The 21,983-nt window shown below is 40.8% G+C and overlaps 1 protein-coding gene across 1 annotated transcript in view; it reads left to right on the plus strand.

Annotated features, from left to right (window-relative positions):
* The window catches only part of SNX19 (sorting nexin 19), a 63,661-nt gene extending 48,314 nt beyond the window's left edge, over positions 1-15,347 (plus strand). The window contains 3 exon segments of the mRNA XM_020963790.2: positions 9,902-10,086; positions 10,729-10,816; positions 13,007-15,347. Coding sequence (XP_020819449.1) covers positions 9,902-10,086; positions 10,729-10,816; positions 13,007-13,139 — 406 coding nt within the window. The 3' untranslated portion in view covers positions 13,140-15,347.
* The last annotated feature ends 6,636 nt before the right edge of the window (positions 15,348-21,983 follow it).

Below are 21,983 nucleotides of genomic sequence, written 5' to 3' on the forward strand. Positions count from 1 at the left end.
TCTGGAGTCAGGAAGACTCATCTCGCTGAGTTCAAATCTAGCCTCAGACACTTACTAACCGTGTGGCACTAAGCAAGTCACTTATTTGCCCCAGTTTGCCTCAGTTTCCTCATCTGTAAAACAAGCTGGAGAAGCAAATGGCAAACCTCTCCAGCATCTTTGCCAAGAAAACTCCAAATAGGGTCGGACACAACTGAACAATAGCACGCTTATTAAGGGCGGGGACGGTTTTCATCTTTGCCTTTGTATTCCTGGTGCCTAGCACAGTGCTCTGTATGTAGTAGGTGCTTAATAAGTGTTTGTTGAATGAATTAATAAAATGAGAACTCTAGCATTATCATGGAAGCGCTATCTGCACATAATATAGCGTTAGATGCTGTGCCAAGCAAGGTAGACACTCTCTGATTGGGGAAAAATAATGGCAGCTCGCATTAATAGGGTGCTTTAAGGTTTGTTAAGTGTTTTTTCTTGAAACCATCTCTGAGGTAAGTAGAACAAGCGTGCCCATTTTACAGATGAAGATATTTGCATGCAATTGGAGGAGGAGATGCTGCTCAAGACATCCTTTATAACTCTGAGGATGGCTGCATGTGTTTGGATATCTTTTTGTGAGAGAGACAAAGAGATACAGAAGCAGAGACACAGGAGAGAGAGCCAGGGATAGAGACAGAGACAGAGATAAAGAGACTGAAAGACAGAGACAAAGACAGAGAGAGCAACTGAATTACCTCTCAAACATTCTAGAGAGCTGTTTTTCTTCTTCCAGACTGTTACTTCCCAGGGTAGATCAAACATCCATCATTGAAGACCACATACTCTACCACAGATCTCCGTAAACAGGAAAGCTTTGCAGCTCGTCATGTTCCCCCACAGGTTTCCTGGGGCTAAGAAGTGAAAACTGACTGATCCCAAATGTCCTAGTGAAATCCTTTTTAAAAAGTGTGTATTCTGGAAGAAAAGAGGGGTGGCAGTGGGGTCAGTAGGAAGGAGGAGGCCAGGGGGGAAATTCTTTAAAAAGTGGTTTTATTTGTCTTTCTCAGGTGCTTCTCATCTTTGAAATAAGGTATGAAAAATGGGAGTGTAGAAAATTTTGTCCACACCTGGAGAGCAGACTCAGCTCTGTGGATTCCATCTTTATAGTCTTTGAGCGTGTTTTATTTTTTCTCCTAGTTTGCATGTGTCTGGTACCAACTTCTACAGAAACCCTTGGTTGACCTATTCTGTGCTGAGGGGTCTGCAGAGGATGACCAAGGCTTTGTCTTTGTCAGCAGCTGGTGTTTGACTGGGAGAGCCCAGCCCTCTGTAGCCCTCCAATTGCTAGTTTCTCAACATTTTTGTTTTATCCATCTGATACAGTGGATAGAACATAGAGTGCTGGACCTGAAGTCAGGAAGACCTGAGTTCAAATTTAGCTTCAGATGCTTATTAGCTGTGTCTCAGCCTCAGTTTCCTCATCTGTAAAATGGGAATAGTAACAACACTTGTGAGGATCAAATGAAATAATATTTGTAAAGTGCTTTGCAAAATTTAAATCACTATATAAATGCTAGTTATTGTTGTTGTTGTTATTACTTTTAAATATATTTTTCTTCTATGGAATATTCCAATTTTATGTTCAAGGCAGTATGATGTAGTAAAAAAAACTGACTTTGGAGGAAAGACTAGTTTAAATTACACTTTTAACACTTATTAGCTTATGACTTATTGAATATAAGCTCCTTGAAGAGCTGTTTTATGAGGGTTTTTTGTGGGATGGCTTAGTGGGAAGAGAACTAGTTTCAGAGATGGGAAGACCTAAATTTAAGTCCTGCCTCTGACAGACTGGCTATGTGACCCTGGATAAGTCACTTACCTCTTACTACCTCCAGTCAACTTTCTAATACTCTTAAGTAGAGCAGGTGTTGCTCTGTATTGGTAGAGAAAGTTTCCTTACTAGGAGTTCCCTATTCCAATGAAATCACATTTCACAGAAGCAAACATAGTGACTCTGCACATAGTAGGTGTACAAATATCTGTTGAATCTAATTGAACTTATTTCTCTTCTCTGACCCTCAGTTTCTTTCTCTGTAAAATCACACTATTCATCGACAAGCATTTATTAAGCACCTGTTTTTGCCAGTCACTGAGGAGGGAAATGAGGCTGTCATACCTACAGCATCTTCCAAACAGGGTTGTTATGAGGGTCAATTTTTAATACTAAAATACTAATCAAATATTGGCTATTGTAATAATTAATTTTAGAGAGAGCATCCCTTAAAAACTCAGAAGTTTTCATATAAACCCTTAGTAAACTCCTTGAAGTCAAAGGCTGTTTTAATTTTGTCTTTATATCTCAAGTGTTTTATAGGCCTGGTGCTTAGTAGGTGTTTAATAGATGTGTGTTGATCAATTAATTGATATAAGGTTAGCCAGTAATATTTCACCCTTTACAAATAAAGACCTGAAGCCTAAAGAAAGCAAGTGAATTACGTGAAATCAGACACATGGTACACAAGTGACAAGCTAATTCTTGGACTTCATGAACTCCTGCTACTACCCTGTTCTGCCTTTTTGTCAGATTGAGAAGACGGGTTAATGTTCAATTAAAGTACTTGTAAATGCACATAAATGTATATAGAACATAAACAAAGTATCACATTGAAGAGAAAACCATTCATTGTTCATTCCAGGTTTGAGTTAGAATATATGCCTACTTTGGGCATAATCTGGAAAGTCTTCCTAGAGGAGGCAGGCTTTGTGTTACCTTTGAAGAGGACTAGTTATTAATATGATTAGTCCCATCAAATAGCAATAGAGGGACACAGAGAAAAATTGCCCTGCCCTTTGAATGTATGTGAAAAAGAGAATCAATATCTTTTGTTCTAAGTTTGTTCCATTTCTAGTGAAGACCCATACTTTGATTTGATAAACCTCACCATCCTCCCCTACTTAGTGAAATTGGTTCCAAATAACTCCTTTGTTCTCACAATAATTACTGATTTAGGGTCAAGATTCTTTTTTTTTTTTATTACCATGGACCTCATTGGCAGTCTGGTGAAGGCTTCTATGTATGTGAAAAAGATAATCAGTATCTTTTGTTCTAAATTTGTTCCATTTCTATTGAAGACCCATACTTTGATCTAATAAACCTCACCATCCTCCCATACTTACTAAAATTAGTTCCCAAAAACTGCTTTGTTCTTACAATAAATACTGATTTAGAGTCAAGGCTCTTACTTTTTTTAAATGCCACAGACCCCCTTGGCATTCTGGTGAAGCCTACAGACCCTTTCTCAGAGCAATTTTGTAAATAGGTAAAATAAAATACATAGGATTAAAAAGGAAACCAATTATATGGAGATACAATGATCAAGTTAAAAAAAACCACAAATTTGTGGTTAAGAACGCCTATTTTAGAAGGGAGAAGTAGAGAGGTCCTATGGCCCTAGGTTCTTCTTACATGTGGGCCCTTCAGATCTCTGGAGTGATTTGCAGGTCATTTAACCTGTCTGTCTTCAGCCACCCTTCTTCGTAAACAAGGACAGCAATATGTGCTACCAGATCCCTTTGGTAAGACATCTTAGACTCGCTGAATGAAAAGCCCTATAAAAAGATTGAGCAGCCCTAAGAATAACAGATGGGATTGTGGTGGCTATTTTGGGGAATGGATGGCTTTGGGCCTTTGATGCCGCTCTTGATCTCAATTGATGTTTGCCATTCTTGCCCTGCCATTACCTTTCAGGCTTCCTATTCTGAGTACTATTCTTGGGCTGTGGGCTTGAGAGAACGGAGGCCTCTGGACTGGAATGCCTTGCGTGAGAGGAATGTAGACTGTCTGGCATGGTGGAGGTTAAATAAAGTTTGCCTTGGCAGCTCCTCTCTGCTATTGGATGGGTGACAAGTCACTCGGGCACAAGGGTGATGGCATAAACTACCAGGGGGTATGGACCTATAAGTCACTGCCCAGGAGGCTCCTCTAGCCTGGCACATAGTAAGCCCTATATGAATGCTTCTTCACAACCCTTTCCCCCTCCTACTCATGGGTAGAAGGAACAGGATCTGCCATCATGTACACCTGAGCCAGATTCTGCCTCAGTCTATACTGGGAAGATTGGACTGATAGGAAACTGAAGTAGACTAGACAGACGAAGATTCATTCCTTTCTAATTTTCCAATTCTGTTATTTCCCCTTAGCTAGAGACTATACATCATTCTATTATAAATCTAAGCTTTGGGATCTCTGTTGTTGTCAAGTCATTTTCAGTTACGTTTGACTCTTTGTGACCCCATTTGGGGTTTTCTTGGCAAAGATACTGAAGTGGTTTGCCATTTCCTCCTCCAGCTCATTTTACAGATGAGGAAACTGAGACAAACAGGGTTAAGTGACTTGCCCAGGGTCACACAGCTGGTAAGAGTCTGGGCTGGATTTGAACTCAAGAAGATAAGTCTGCCTGACTCCACATCTGGCACTCTATCTACTGTGCCACCTACCTGCTCCAAATAAAGTTTAGAGAGCATTAGCCTATGAGGATGGAATTTCCTGGCAAACTCATACTGTCATACTGTCAGGTTTTCTTGGCAAAGATACTATGATCTCCTCCATGATTGCTAGGTGCTATTAGACTCTTAAACCCAGGTAGACTCTTACAGGATCATAGATTTTGAGATGGAAGAAACTTTAGAGGCCATTGAAATCAACTCACTCATTTTACAAACAAGGAAACTGAGGCTGAGAGGTGAAGTAATTTGCTCAAGGTCACATAGCTAGTAAGTGCCTGTGGCAAGATTTGAATCCAGGTCTTTCTGATTCCAAGTTCAGCACTCTCCCATTATCACCTCTCTTATCTGTGAAGAAGAGGATATTTAGGTTGTTTTTATGGGTGAAAGCAAAAGAAAATTGAAAAGCAATTACAATTACATCAGTACGCAGGATAGTAATGAATTTATATGTTCATGAGTCTTCTGAGACTCCTTTCTCTAAATTATCTGGCCAGGGCCAAGAGAATGAATGACCTTGGGTTATTTTTTCAAGTGAGGATCAAAGGCCCTCTAATGAAGATGCTTATGGCTCTTCCTCTTGGAATTCAATATATGCATGCTAACTCAAGAGCCTATAGGAAACATATAGAAAATACACAAAGATCCTAACATAGGACAAAAAGCCCCAGTTATTAATGGCTTAGTTGGAATGTATACATTTTCTAGAAAGCAACGTGCCTTCATTATATTTTCCAAAGGATGGCACTTGGAGTTACAAAATTGTGAGAAGCAAACATATCTTTATTTACAACATAAGATAGGTCATAGAAACTGGTCTCCCTAGTTCAAGTCTCTCCCCACTCTAATTTGGTTTGGAGTGTTCTCCATTTGTTTTTTGTTTTTTGTTTTTTGTCCATCATCCTGTTCTCGAGAATGATCAATGACATCAAGAGGGTGAAGTCTTGACTTGCATGTGAATTGGATTTCAGTGAGGCAGGGCTGTGCAAAATTGTGACTTTTCTAAAGGATAGGTCTGATCATCATATACATACAAATATACACAAACATGCAACACACACACACACACACACCCTATTTAGGGAGTTCCAGTGGCTTCTGATTTCCTTCAGGCTCCCTCTATTTGGCATTTAAAGTTCTTTATAACTTGGTCCCTTCCTTCCTTTCCCTATTCCCCCTCCACAAACTCTCTAATCCATCTACAATGACCTACTTGCAGTTCCTCAAACACGACATACCACCTCACATCTTTATGCCTTTGTAGAGTTGTCCACCATTTTTAAAATTCTCTGCCCCCTCAATTCATCTCCTAGTTTCCCTGGCTTTCTTCAAGACTCATCTTAAATCCATTGACTACTACAATTCTTTTCCAGGTCCTCCAGCTACTAATACCTTCTCCTTTCAGATTACCTTTCATCTACTTTTTATGTATGTTGTTAATTACATGTTGTTAGAATGTGAGTTCTATGAAGTCAGGGACTATTTTGTTAGTCAATCGACATGCATTTATTAAGCACTTACTATGTGCCAAGCACTAGGGACACAAAGAAACGCAAAAACAGTCCCTGGTTTCATGGAGCTTGGATTCTAACAGGTGAGAAAAAACCTAAATTACTGGGATAGGTCAGTGCAGTTAAACCAGAAAGTTTGTGGAGGGGAGTAAAGCATAAGGAGACGGGAAAGGTAGGGAGGAGCCAGAGAATGGATAGCTTAAAATGTCTGAAAGAGGAATCTACATTTGATCCTAAAGAAAATAAGAAGTACTGATGTTTACTGAGCAGGGATGGGACTGGGGGGAGGGCATTTGAGGGAGAGAGGGAGTAGCACGTAGAAGGCAACTAGGAGTCAGTGGCCTTGATTCCATGTCATATGAAGTTAGATTGAAAGATTTGGGGGTACTTAGGCAGGACCAGAGAAAACTCAAAGGGGAGATAATGGTTACCTTCAAGTATTTCAATGACTGTTAAGTGGAAATGGGTTTACAGTTGTCCTGTTTGGTTGCAGGTGACCTGGTTTTCCAGGAACAGTTGGGTAGACATTGCAAAGAGGTAAATTTAGGCTGGCTATCAGGAAAAACTTCCTAATGGTTAGAGTTATCCCAAAGTGGAATGTACTGTTTCAGTAGGTAGTAAATTCCCCTTTCTTGAAGGTCTTTAAGCTGGCTGACCATTAGTTGCCTATGTTACGGGTTGGTTTAGATGTCCATTGAAGTCTCTTCCAGCACTAAAATTCTGTGATTGTGTGAAAGGATAAAATATCAGTTACCAGGAAACCTAAATCACACATGTGATACTGCCTTACAGGGAGAAACTCACAGTGGTCATCACTAACTGCCTCCTACAAGGTGGTCCAATAGGAAATAAACATTGTATGTCTTCGCAGAGAAAACATTTCTAATAAAGCCCCTCTGATTTATATGTGAAAGAATGAAAAAGCCTTTATTAAGCACTTGATTACAGATTAGACTTTTGCTTGGTGCAGAAGTAGAACCAGTGGATGAAAGTTACATAATGGTAGATTTCTTCTCATTATACCATGGAACTTTTTTTAAAAAAAAAACACTGGATCTCCCTATTTTGTCCAAGCTGGAAATGTAGTGAACATTCACAGGCCTGGTCCCAATACTAATCAGCACAGGAGCTTTAACCTGCTCCATTTTTCAGATCTGGACCTCCTTAAGTAGCTTGGTGGACCTCCACTCCCGAGGGCTCCCATAATGATGCCACACTCAGGGCAGACAGACAATCAGCTTCAGCCCTACTTCAGCTTAGAATTCCCAAACTCAAGGGATCCACCAGCTTCCACCTTCCTAATAGCAGAGATTACAATAATTCAAGTCATCCAAAAGTCACTGGAGGTTTTTTATTGGAAGATTCAATCCACCAAGCATTTCTTAAGTGCCTCCTGTACGGTGCTAGGGACTAGAAGGATGAACGATCACTTGAGTAAGTTACGGGAAAGAGTCATGTTTCAGGGAGTAATTAAGCTTGAGGACCTCTGGGATCCTTTCCAACTCTTCAGAGTCTGATTTTGTGGTGGTAGCAGATGGGTACAAAAGATCAGCAAGGAGTTATGAGGGGCAGTGAAGAAAGAATCAACAATACTTGATGACTGATTGAACCAAAGGAAGAAGGGTGGAAAGAAGAAGGATTTAGGAAATATTAAAAATAGCTTCCTGGCTCTAAGTTTGTAAATCCATGAAACCATACCAAGAGAGGATATATATATCTCTTTTTCTGGAGATTGTTCAGATAAGACTAAATTACTCCACTGGTTATGCAGGAGCATAACGTTAACTGTCCTCTTAAGGTCTTGGGTTTAAAATTCGGTAACTTCATTTTATTTATTTATATATTGGAGGCAATTTGGGGTTAAGTGACTTGCCCAGGGTCACACAGCTAGTAAGTGTCTGAGGCTGCATTTGAACTCAAGTCCTCCTGACTCTGAGGGGAGCAGGGGAGGAAAGAACGGTGGTACTCTATCCACTGTGCCACCTAGCTGCCCCTGTAACTTCATTTTAAGGAACTGGCTTGTTTCTAAATCAGGAAAGAAAGCTGACCTCAGGAAATGAAGAATGGCTGTACCCTAGCTTTCATCTCAGTCTCCCCCTCCCTGCTTAGGTATAGGTTTTTTTTGATCCTCAGCTATCACTCAGCTCATCTATCTATGCAATAGTCTTTGCCCTATCAATCAAATTAGTGTTTATTTATTTGGTATCAGTAATGTGTATGATGTTGTGCTGGGTGAAGGCAGCATATTCCTTACCCTGATGTGCCTCACCCTATGCCCAGGGACATCTCTATTAAGAGTAACCTCACTTCCACTCCCACCATGGCTCATTCTTGAAATACCTAGATTGATTTAAATGCTGCCCCCCTCGACTGAACAGCCTTCCTCCCTACCCACCGTGATAGCAAGAATCAGAGCCCTCAGCTCAGAAAGGGCCACAAACCAGAGGTTTTTCATCCCATCCTGACGTGCTTTTTTCATCTCCTACAACACAGCCTTCATGACCATTCAGGAAGGCTTCTCTGAGGAGATTTTAACAAGCATTCTTAAGAGGCTTTTGAGGAAACTTAGGGTCACTTGGTGACCTTTTGAGTCAAGGAACCAGACATGTTTGGTTGGCTGCCCTGTTGTAGCAAGCTAAAGGGTTAGAGAGCAAATTGTTCTTTCTGCTGAGTTCAAGTTTGAGGATCCATTTCCATTTGTGTGCTCAGTGTTGGAATCACTCTAAGCCAGGGTTTCTGACCTTTTTCAGTCCCTGTAACCCTTGGCTTTCAGTAAACCTTCCTATGCTCCCTTACTCCAAATGAAAGGAAATAGAATTCTAGAGTTTGCCATGCTTATGCACACGAGACATAATGTAGACTAATTTTTCATGATGACAGCTCTGTTTGGTACATAACATTTTAGTATCTTAAAGTTATTCAATGTTTATCTGAATACAGCCAAATAAATTAGAGAAACCTTGGTTCCATTTCTTGTGTACAAATAGTTTTAATCTTAACATAGTTTTTGAAAGAGATACACATATATCATGTTCAGTCTCTAATTTGTTTCTAGGTGGCACAGAGGATAGAGTCAAGAACTCAGGACAACCTGAGTTCAAATCTGGCCTCATCACTTAACCTCTGTTTGCCTTAGTTTCCTTGTATGTAAAATGGGGGTAATAATAGTACCAACCTCCCAGGGTTGTTGTGAGGATCAAATGAGATAATAATTGGAAAGTGTTTGTATGGGCCTGCTGCTCAGTGGGCATATAATAAATGTTATTATATGTGTATATATATATGTATATAGTATATATATATATATATATATATATATATATATAAATTTTATTGTTGTTGTTGTTATTTTGGTTTTGACTGTGAGCAAGGCTGGGAATCCTGATTTCACAAAGATAAGTTCTAATAAATGGAATTTTACTATAGGATAGTTATCATGATTTACCAAATATCTCCCATATGCCCTTAACAAGCTTCTTGTAACCCTTAGGGATCTAAGTGCCCCAGGTTGGGAACTTTTTATCTAGGCTGAGGACTGTCTGTAAATACATGGTCCCTGTGCTGAAGGAGCTTACTACCTAGTTGAAGAGATTAGCTTACCCACGTGAAACAAGTAGGCATAAAAAGACAGAGCCACGTGCCAAAATGTGTGATACAGACATTAACCACTGTTGGGTTCTAAGGGAGAGATCATTATGGGCTGAACTAGTTGGGAAAAGCAGCACTGATCAACTTTGCCATTCACAAAACCCAGGAAAAGGAAAACAAAACAAAACAACAATTTGCATAATCGAGGCAGTCATGTGAAATGTCTACATATTCAAATGCATATTTTCACAAGGAAATACTTTTGGTCCATCTGGGTCATCCATCTCAGCTCTTCTCTCCCTCCCTTTCCTCCCCTACCCTGGCAGGTGGCTAGAGGTACAGGTAACTAATCTGACATGCCCCCAGCGCTGGGTCCAGTATCTCCGGCTCCTGCAGGAGTCCATCTGGCCAGGGGGCACCCTGCCAGTGCTGCCGAAGCCACTGAGAACACAGAAACAGAAGGAAGCTACAGAGGAGCAAGCTCTGCAAAGCCTGATGGGAATCCTTCCAGGTGAGCCAGCCACTGCACCATCAGCTAGCCATACAGGCGATACCGACCCCTCTCCCACAGCCTGCCCCCTTCTGAAAGCCCTAGAAGGTGCTCTGTCCCCAGACTCAAATAAAACAACATGGAGTAGGGAAGAGCCCTAGTCAAAAGACCTATGTTCAAATTCTAGCTCTGTGACTTACTACCTGTGTGACCTTGGGCAACTTAGCCTCCCTCTCTGGGTTTCAGTTTCCTCATCTATAAATTGGGGTGGGGCAGGGAGAGAAGAATTGGACTAGATGATTTTATGGTTCCTTCTAGCTCTGAATCTGTGATCTGGCTTAGATATTCAGGTCTCTGCTGGGTGACCTTAGACAAGTAACTTTTAAATTCTCTGAGCCTCAGTCTCCTGATGTGTAAAATGAGGGGGGCAGATTAGGTGAATTCTTATATTCTTTATATAACTAAATCCTATGACATATTGACCTACTGATCCTCCATTCCCTTTAACCAGTAGGGAATCAGAACCAGATTCCCATGTCTTTTTCACCAAGGCTATGCTCAGAGGATGTCCTAAGTGTAGAGCAAAAGCTGCATGTATTTAGGATACAGGGCTAAGCACCACTGGTAAAGTTTACCAATATTTCTCTGTTGTTTCCTTATCAGACTTGGTAGTGGAAATCCTTGGAGCAAGCAAGTGCCGCCTGAGCTGGGGTTTGGTCCTGGAGTCTCTGCAGCAGCCCCTCATCAACAGGTAGAGATGAAAAGTGTATCCTGAATATCTATGCAGCCAATGGCCGCAACTGCCCAAGACCTGGGAGGTCAAGGGGTCTGGGTCAGAGAGTCTGGGTGATACTTCCTCCTGATTCTAGCCCCCTAAGAGTAAGATCAGACAGTCTGCAAGAAGCCAACTGGGCAAAACCCCAAGACATTAACCTCAAGGCAGAGTGTTGCTATCCATGTCCTACCACAATCAATCTGCACTTAGGCCACCCTCAGGCACATCATCCTATAGACACTGGACAAACAGACACTTGGTGCCTGGAGGAGTCCAACCTTGGCCTGGAGCCCTAGGACTAGTGCTAGCACTAGCACTCTTCTGCTTGTTTTGGGGGGAGAATAGTGGAATCAGGGAGAATACTGATATGGAAAGAGATGCTAATCAGTTCACATTAATATGTTTCTATATGAGTAGGGTGACAAGGACCCTCTGGAGAAAAACTCTTATTGGGAAATAATAGCAGGAAAATGTCTGGACTGAAAGCCAAAACCTTTGCCTTCTAGTACTATATTTACATTTTACTGTCTAGGGAAACTTGGTAAGCTTTGTGTAAGGTTCTCAACCTGAGGTCAACAGATTCCTTAGGAATGCAATGGATAGATTTCAGGGGGTCTGTGAACTTGAGTGGGAACGAAAAAATAACATCTTTGTTTTCATTAAACTCTAATTGAAGTTTAGCATTTTTTTCAATTATTTTTTTTTAAATTGTGAAAAGCTTTTATAGGTTTCACCAGACTGCCAAAAGGTTAAGAACTACTAATACAGTGGAAAGAGCATTATATTTACAACCAGAAAGACCTGGGTAAAATCCTACTTCAGACACTCACTAGCAGAGTGACTTTGGCAAAAATCACTCAATAACTCAGGGCCTTGGTTTCCTCATTATAAAATGAAGGGACTGGAATCAATGACCTCTAAGATCCCTTTGAGATCTAACTCTATGGTCCTATAAATAATTTTCTGCTGTAGGCCTCAGTTTCTTCATCTACAAAATGATTGTTATTTGTCCTTCATTCTTGAAGAGGACCATGACATCATGGAGGTGATGCCATGACACACAAGTGAATTAGATTTAAGTGAGGGAGGGCTGTGTAAAGTCACCAGCCTCACTTTCTCCTGTGGAGTTATCTGGGTCCAGTGGCCAGATACACATCAGGATGACTGAAGATAGCCCCAGATGCAGCTGAAGACTGTAGAAACACAATGGCTGCTCCACTTGGGTGGGGTCTGGATAGAGGAGAAGGTTAGCTCAACCTTCAGAGATTGAGGTCTTGAAATGAGGCTAAAAGAAAAAGGGGGGAATCTGAATCTCCCCAAGTTGGTTATTAGTAATCATTTCTCTCACTGAAAAGGAGGTTCTTCCCCCACAATGGTCATACAATCTCAGGTCAAAAGCTTTGAGTGATGGGAAATTAATTGTAGCCCATGAATCAGGCCATCACATTTTGGGATCATTTGAATCATTGAAATTTCCCCCCCCTCACATTGAATTAAAACTTTCCTCTCTACAACTGCCATCCACTGTTTTTAGTTTTGTCCCCTAAAGGCAATCAAAATAAGTCTAATCTCTCTTCCACATGCGTGCCTTTTAGGTACTTATAATAACTCTGATTTTAATGGCATTATAAAGTTTAATGGCATTATAAAGTGTTAAATGAGTAGCACAATTATTATAACCCCATTTTACAGATGAGGAAACTGAGGTTGCAAGATGTTAATTATTTGCTGATGATCATGTAGCTAGTAAGTATCCAAAGCAGTATTCAAACCTATGTCTCCTAACTTGTAAGTCCAAATGCTACATTAAACAGTAATGGCCCTTTCTAAGTTTCTTCTTCAGGTAAAATATCTGTAGTACCTTCAACCAGTCAGTTTTCACATAGCATGGCTTTAAATCCCCTCACAATCCTCTGGGCTCATTCTTGTTTGTCAATATCCTTCCAAAATTTTGACACCCAGAACTAAACCCAATATTGCGTTTGTGCACTGAGCAGAACAGTACAGAACAGGATCATCAACTCTCATTCTGAACACTGTGCCTTTATTCGTGCAACTCACGATCACAAGTTTTGTTGGTGGTGGTGGTATTGGCCACCATATTGCACCGTTGACTCACTTATCTTGTCGTCTACTAAAACCCTATTGTTTGTCGGTTCATTTCAGGCACTTAATTTATTGCCTCTGGGATGTCATCCTGGGGTTCTTGGATCTCAGTGCCTCTGCTGAGGAGTCTGCCACGACCACCCCTGCTCCAGACACACCAAGTAATCCCAGGAAGACGGGCGTCTCCCCCTAACTACTGAGCACTCCTCACAAATATTCTGGATAGGACTAGAGAACGAGAATGAATTTCAGAGTGGTAACGTTCAACATATCTCAGCTCCCTGGGAAGCAGGACGAGAAGCCTATGCTGTCAGCAGTTATATGGTGAAAGCAATAGTGACTGAGAAAGTCTTGTGGCATAGCTGCTGTCCCCAGCAACCAATTCTATTGTTGGCAAATGATCACCCAAGTTGGCAATTAGGGATGAATGTGTCACCTGCATGCCCATCCATTTCCATGGTTCCTTAATCTCAGTTGGGTCACTAGTAGTGGGTGGAACCTGATTTCTTTAGAAAAAAACAGTAGGAGTTGAAGAAGGGGTAAAGTCATACATCCTATCACATTCCTTTCTTTGTCAATCTCTACCATGCAATGTTGACACCTGACTATCACTTGGCCCTATGCAACTCCTTTGCCACATGGGTTCTGGGCAAAGCAGAGGAAAACTACTGCCAGGTCCTCTTAGGGAAAAGACTGCCTGTCTCTGGGACTTTCCTTTCTCCTGAAAGGAAATGAAACTCAGGGCAATGCCATCAAGTAGCAGGGAAAGCGTATTCAGTTGTCCCACTTGGTTTCTTCTATCAGGAGAGGAGAGAGGGAAAGTCTTTTGATTTACTGCTATTGGCTTCTTGGCTTTGTCCTCATGCATAAGCCTTCTGAGAGAAGACACTAGATTGCCTCTTGGACAGCATCATTCTACCTGTCCTAAACTTCTGGTGAATCCCCTGAGGACTCCTCCCCTCTCCTCTCACATCTTTCCTGGTAAGACCTACCCTTCAGGGTTTTTTGGTTCATTTCTGCCTCCTCAGAATTTGGGAGGGTACTCAAGTCCCATTTCCCTGAACCAGAGTCATGGGAGAAAGGGAATCTGCAGCTTCAACTTCCTGGGCCAGCACCTAGGGAAGAGAAAGAAAAATCTTGCACAAAGTCAAGGAAATATTGGTCCTCCTTATTCTGAGACATTTAAGGAAATGGAACCAAGAGTCTATGGAGCTCTATCTTCATCCACTTCTAAAGGTTACACTTCACAGCACAAGGCATTAGGACCCATTTTATCACACCGCAAAAGCTTTTCCACTTCTTGTTCACAGATCAGAAAATAGATCTGACCTATGAGATTAAATTTATTTCCTTTGATTAAATAAAAGGCTCTATGACTGGCTATGAGTAAAAAAAAAGAGGGAAATATGGAAGAGAAAGGATGCAAAGGGAAAAGTCACAAAGCAAAGGCTTATAGATCTAGAATTTAGAAGGATATTCAGCAGTCATTTGTTCCAACCATTTGTTTCTATTGATGAGGAAATGGAAGTGACCTGTCCAAGGTCACCAAGGTAGGAAGAGGCAATGGTAAGATAAGGACTGAGCAAACAATGGAGGGAAGGGTGAGTGATAAAGCTAAAGCAGTGGGAAAACATTGCTCTGCCCCCTTAGCTTGGCTTGTGCCCACTGGCATCCCCGCATACATCAAATCAATGGAAAACAACTTTCTTCTTCATTATCTGTAAGATCATCTAACTTGGCTAAGTCTTGGGAGCTTAGACTGAGAAGAACATGAAAGGACACAAACGCATTTCAAAGTTATTAGGTAGAGGATGTATTGCACAGGGAAGTGGGAGGCTGTGGAGTCTTTTTTGGTGGAAGTTTCAAACCATTTGCTGGAACCACTTGCTGGATTTTTGAGCTGGCTGGGATTGTTTTTAGATGAAATTATGCCTGAAGTCAAGGAGGCTAGATGAGATAACTTCCGTGCCCTTCACATAGTGGACACTTAATAAAGGCTTGTTGAGTGTAATTGAATTAAGGTCCTTTCCTGATTTAAGAATATTATGACCACTAGGCTTTCTCAGTCTCCCCAAGTCCTCTCCCACCCAAAGCTATCTCATTAAGAAGCAGCTATGGCTGGTTCTTTGGTAAGTATCTGTAGGGCTATGAGATGAGCCAGGTCACTCGTCCTGACTCCCTGCAGCTTCTCCTCCTACAGCTCTTTCACCCAGAGGCCAACATTGCTGCTTTGGAAAGTTGGAGGTGTCCCCATCTTCTGCTTTTCCCTTGGACACATGCTTTTGGCCACCTGTCCTACCATGCTTCTCTGGGCAGCCAGCCACAGGTTGGGTGCATGTCAAATGACTAGTTCCAGCTTACACATGGCACAAAATCAATAAATAACTGGACAGACCATAAATTGCCTGTGGTTGTAAATTCCTAAGAATCTTAAGTTGCTTCCAGCACTGGGGAGGGCTTCCTTGGATTCCACCTTATATAAGAAAGACCTGCCTCCTTCTCCCCACCTACCCCCAAAAAGACAAACTGAACCTGGGCCACTTTCTGCCCAGGAGGCAAATGAATGATAGTGACAAAGGAATAAGTCCATGGGCCTTCTCAAACAAACCAGCCAGGTTTCAGGGAGCAAGTTCAGGCAGCATGGGAAGTCTTGTACCTAGGAGAGATGCCACAAATATGGGAAGCAGGCCAGTCCAGCTTGGAGTCTGTCTTGCCTTGTGCTTTCTTATTGTTCACTGCTGGGAACTGTGTTGCAGAAGAGCAGGCATTGGGGAAATCCCCCCTATACTAGACCATAGGATTTAGAACTAGAAGGGACCTCAATAGCCATCCAGTCCAATCTTCCAGTTTTACGGAAGAAGGAACTAAGGCCCAGAACATCAAGTGACCCAAAGTCTCATTTCCCATTTGTTAATTCATTAAAAAAAAAAAATTGAGCACTAAGGTACTCAAGGAAGCCCCCTCTGGGCCTGGAAATATGCAAAGTATTGTGGGAGATGCAAAGATGAAAAACTGCAGAGGATAATCACCACCACCACTACCATCTATTTCTATTCCTGCTCCTGCCCCTGGTTCTCGCAGTGGAATGGATCACAGCTGCTGATGAGGGTAGGGTAGAAAGAGTGATGAATTCAGAGACATGGGGCCAGAGTTCAAATCCTAGTTCAACTACTTACCACTTACAACTGAATTACTTACTACTTACAACTACTTATTTTGGACAAGTCATTAACCTCATTGGGTTTTAGTTGCCTCGTCTATAAAAGGAAGAAGGCATTGGACTAGATAACTGATAAGTTTCCTTCTAGTCCAGATCTATGATCCAATAACTTTGTTGTGGTTGTTGTTGTTCAGTCATTTTCAGTTGTGGTCAACCTTCATGACCCCATTTGGGGTTTTCTTGGCAAAGATACTGGAGTGGTTTGCCATTTCCTTCTCTGGTTCATTTTACAGATGAGAAAACTGAGGCAAATTGGTGACTTGCCCAGGGTCACACATCTGGTAAATTTCTGAAGCCAGATTTGAACTCAGGAAGATTGGTCTTCCTGATTCTAAGCTCAGTGCACTATCCACTCCCCCCCCCACCCAGCTGCCCCATCCAACGGCTAGGTTTCATTGTTTCTTCTCCAGATCCCATTTTTTCATCATAGTCCTTAGCCATGTATCCATGGTCTTTGGCCCTATTCCTAACTTCTGCCTCACTAATTCCTCCTCCAACCACCCGTTGTTTTGTCAGTAAGGAGCAAGAGATATGTTACCCTAGGGAAATAAATTTCATCTCATCTGTCATCTGAGCATTCTGAACTTCATTGGGCCCCTCAGAAACTGTGTTGTTTCCCCAAGGCTGCTATGCAAAAGAGTGCAGTGTATTTTCACCATGCAAGCAAAGGCAAGATTAGTAGCTAACCCTGTTGGATACAGAAGGAAGCAGGAGCTCACGGAGGAGAGGTATTTTGAGAGAGAGTAGGGACTAAGTTTGTAGCTCAAGATCTGACTATGTGAGTATAGCCATATCTTGTCCCCAGTGCTTTCTTTACATCTGTGGTGCCAAAGGACATGGTGCCATACTTGCCCCCACCAGCTCCGCGAAAAGGAGAAAGGAGTTATCAATAGCTGGGTCTCAGGCAGTAACTGGCAGCCATTGCTTTGGACTGATAAAGAACAGAGTGAGAAGACTGCAGGGACATTGCTACTCACTAATGACAGGGATTCCATTGGCATTGGAGTAGATCTATCCATTATCCTACAGCCCAGTCTTCCTCCTTAACACCTGAGTTCTGCATTGACCAGTAAGAAAGTACCCACATTAGCTATGTGACCTTGGGAAAGTCACTTAAATTAACCCCATTGCCTAGCCAAAAACAAAACAAAACAAAAAGAGAGAGAGAGAGAGAGAGAGAGAGAGAGAGAGAGAGAGAGAGAGAGGAGAGAGAGAGAGAGAGGGAGAGAGGGAGGGAGAGGGAGAGAGGGAGAGAGGGAGGGAGAGAGGGAGAGAGGGGGAGAGAGAGAGAGGAAGGAAGGAAGGAAGGAAGGAAGGAAGGAAGGAAGGAAGAAAGAAAGAAAGAAAGAAAGAAAGAAAGAAAGAAAGAAAGAAGAAGAAAGAAAGAAAGAAAGAAAGAAAGAAAGAAAAGAAAGAAAGAAAGAAAGAAAGAAAGAAAGAAAGAAAGAAAGAAGAAAGAAAGAAGAACGTGCCCAGGAGAATGATTTGGAATGATTCTATCCCAGTGACAGGTAGAAAAGGTCAAAGTGTATTTACTGCTGTTGCCCAGCAGATTCTGCCATCTGAGGTAGCGGCTTCACTTTGAAATACACTCCTTTTTCAGTCCTCAGTTAGTGATGCCAGCTCACTCATTTGCTCCCTGAATGGCATGATAACAAGCATGTGACAGGTTGCAGAGAAGGGAAGGAGGACATAGTATGCCCTTACCAGCACATCCAAATGGGGTCTCTCTCATTTCTTGATTCCAACATCACTCACTCGAGATTCTGTTTAAGAAATCATGTGAATGCTTCATTTCTTTTGTTGTTGTTGCTGTTAGGGCTTGACTTAGAACCAAGGAGTCCCCCAGCGTAGAAACATATTTGGTGAAGGCTCTCACTTTTCCATATAGTATCCCTGGTGGCTAATTTTGAATCCCCAGATAGTTTGTGGTTTGGGTTTTTGTTTTGTTTTTTTGAGGCAATTGGGGTTAAGTGACTTGCCCAGGGTCACACAGCTAGTAAATGGGGTCACATAGCTAGTAAGTGTCTGGGGTCACATTTGAATTCAGGTCCTCTTGACTCCAGGGCGAGTGCTTAATCCATTGTGCAACCTAGCTGCACACATACACACACACACAAACACACACACACACCTCCTTCCTCCCCACCCCCAGCTAGTTCTACTGGTTTCCATCAGTCAGTATTTGTTCATGGAATACAATGAAATACAAATGGAGTGGACTGGAACACATGGAATACAAAGCTAAACATTACAAAACATTATATAACATTACATAAACAAAACATTAGCCAAGCTATAACATGATTAACAATGCAAATCTGCAACTGAATTTTTTTAAAATGCATTTCTTTTCTGTCTCTCCTTTACAGGGTGTCCCAAAAGTCTTAACGCAGCTTTAAACTTTAATAAGTCCAGAAATTTTATTGCTACAGATTTACAAAAAAAAAAAAGTTTGAAAATGTTAGTTATGTAAATTGTTAAGTGCTTATATATTTCTTATTAAATATTCAACATAATCACTTTCTTACACTATTTATCACTCTGGTTGATTTTTGAACTTTGTCTGCTGCTCAGTGATTGAAAGGACTTAGATCAAGCAAAGAATGAGGTTTTGATGTATCCATGACCATTTTGATGTGACCTCACAAGAGAAGAGTACTGGAGATTGATCAAGTGACTACGGCAGCCAGTGCAGAGAATATCCCATACTGGTTCACAAGTCTGAAAGTGTTACACACTTAGTACATCTTCTTAAAATATTATTATTTGAAAGTCACTAAACAAAATAAGTGTAAAATAAATTTAAATAAGTAAAGTTTCAAATGACTTTTGCTAAGTTTATAGCACCTATACTTCTGAAATTATTAAAGCTTAAAACTTCACTAAGACTTCGTGTGCTAAGCATGTGTGTGTGTGTGTGTGTGTGTGTGTGTGTGTGTGTGTGTGTGTAGGGCTGTGTGTTGTACATACAAATATATTTATTCACTCTGCTCCATCATGCAGTAAGATTGCTGTGACAATGTGCACATAAGTGTGTGTATATGTGTATGTTGTACACAAATATATTTATGCATGCTCCTCCATTTTGCACTAAGATTTCTGGGACAACATGTATGTTTGTGTATTTATATGTGTTGTATATACAAATACATTTATGTATTCTCCGTTAATACACTAAGATTTCTGGGACAATGTGTACATAATTGTTTGTGTGTGTGTGTGTTTGTGTGTGTGTGTATCTGCATTGTGCATGCAGATGTTTCTATATGTTCTCCATTATGATGTATAACTAAGAGCTGCCTAAAATTAAGTGCAGGAGCAAGGACCGGGCAAGGCGAACTAAAAAGTCCCTTCCTGTAATTCTATAATATGAAGACTAATGTCCTTTATGTGAGGCCAAGCCTGCTTACCTTGGATTGAGTTGGATTTGGTGTTCTGGAGTCAATCACTCACATTTCTGATAAGCTGCCAGTCACATCACCCATTTTGCTTTGTCTGCTCTTGAAGTATCATCTCATCCCTGTAGCCATGAAGATTATTTGTGACTTAGCAAGATGGCCCCATTCTGTATGTCACCATTAGTGAAGAGAGACCCTTTTAAGAAAACAAATATTCTTTTGGAGTTTATATCCTTTACAAATCCTGCCCATCTGGAATCCCAATTAAAGCTGAAAATGTGCCAGTTCCTATCCAGCTTCATGTGGTTTGTGATGAAAGTTTGTCTTTTATTGTCTATAATTCCAGATGACTCAATAATAACTAGGGCTGCTTTACTCGGGCTTCACCTCCCTCTAAAAGACTCACGAATAGATCACTGATCTTTGTTTTAGGATATAATCTCTCTTTCAAACTACAAGACCATGTTTGGTTGGGAGGTGCATATCTCTAGCATAGTAGTCCATAGAGAGTCACGGAACCAGGTTAGGCATCTAGCTCCATACACTTATCCCAGGCTGCTAGAAAAGGGGAAATCCTCCATTTTCATCAGCTGTTGCTGAATCTACTCCAAAGGCAACCTTATTAGGGGTGTCAGAATCTTTAGGCCTCAGGCAAAGAGAGCCTGAAAAACTGAATCCCATAAAAGACACAGCTTTGCTTGAGAATAAAATATATTTTTTTCTTCAAAAAAGAAATTTAATTATAACTGCCAAGAACATGGAACTATTTTGGAAAATGTCAAACCAGTTAATACAGATACAAATCTAGTAAAAGTCAAAGTACCAAGCCCATGGATTATTAGTTCAATATATAATTCTACTATTCATTGATATAATACTTTAGCAGTGAATCTACTAATAGTGTCTGCTGTTGAATTATGTTTCTAAAATGTATATAATTCTATTAAAATGACATACGTATTACTATATTAATAATACCTAGCTTTTGCATCATATTTTAAGATTCACAAAGTGCTTTCAAATATTATTTCATTTAACCCTCACAACAACTTTGGGAGGTAGGTGTCATTATGTTACAGATAAAGAAATTGAAGCAGGAGTTAATGACTTGCCTTGGATCACATAATGGGTATCTGAAGTTAGATTGGAATTCAGTTCTTCCTGACTACAGGCCCAAGCACCCTATTCACTGAGCCACCTAGTTGCCTAATTAAAAAAAAAATAGCAAGAAGCAGCATGGGGTAGTGGATAGAGAGCTGTCAACATAGGAAAATCTAAGTTCAAGTCTTGCCTCTGAAATATACTGACTGTGTGACCCTAGGCAAGTCACTTAACCTCCCAGAGCCCTAGGCAATCATCTAACAATAGGAACTGATCTGCATGGGTAGAGGAAGAAATCCTCTGGGATCTCTCTACACAGGTCTAGTCAAAAATAAAATCTAGTGAAAATAGAACTTAATATATACACCCAAACACTAACTCTGACTAATAATGTGTAATATAATAATAATAATAATAATAATAATAATATATACACCTAGAGCACTAGCTCTGACTAGGCTTTGGTGAGGGTCTCTTCAGCTATCATCCAAGAAGGAGCCCAGTGAAGTTCTAAGAGACTTATGGATCAGGCTGGTCAGCAGATGCTGCATTTTGTTTTTGGACCTAGGATTTAACAAAGAATGTCATCTAATAGAAAGGTTGGGATCTTCAGTGGTAGACAGGTATGTCTGAGATGTACTTCTAAATGTTTAACAACTAAGCTCTCCAGGAAAAAAAAAATTATGCACAACACACTTCTAAGTTTAAAGGGCATTATTAACATTTTCCCATCATTTTCTCTCATGTCTAGATAATCATTATAATGATAAATGAAGTCCTGAAATGTTCAGTCATGTTTCAATAATGTCTGACTCTCCATGACCCCTTTTGGGATTTTCTTGGCAAAGATACTGGGGTAGTTTGCCATTTCCTCCTCCAGCTGATTTTACAGATGAGGAAACTGAAGCAAACAGGGTTAAGTGACTTGCCCAGGGTCACATAGCTAGTCAGTGTCTGAGGCCAGATTTGAACTAACAAAGATGATTCTTTCTGACTGCAGGCTAGCACTCTATCTGCTGTCCCACCTAGCTGCTCTTCCTGTTATGAAGTATTTGCCAATTTCCAAGGTATAAATGCTCACACTGAAAATTTAATAACTAGATCTAGCTCTCAAGGACAAGTATCAGCTGACTCCAGTATGTTCCTGGTTGTATCTCACATCAGGGAAACTGTGGATACTTTTAAGTATTATTATTAACAATGTTATTGTTATCAAAAAGATGCGGTATACATGAGGACATTGAGTGAAGAGCAAATTAAAAAACCATTTGTTTTTGTGTCAAAGGAGTTAGTTTGAATGACAGATTTGGGTCAT

This window comes from Phascolarctos cinereus, unplaced genomic scaffold (genome assembly GCF_003287225.1).
Source record: "Phascolarctos cinereus isolate Bilbo 61053 unplaced genomic scaffold, phaCin_HiC Scaffold_726;HRSCAF=1367, whole genome shotgun sequence".
Taxonomy (NCBI): Eukaryota; Metazoa; Chordata; class Mammalia; order Diprotodontia; family Phascolarctidae; genus Phascolarctos; species Phascolarctos cinereus.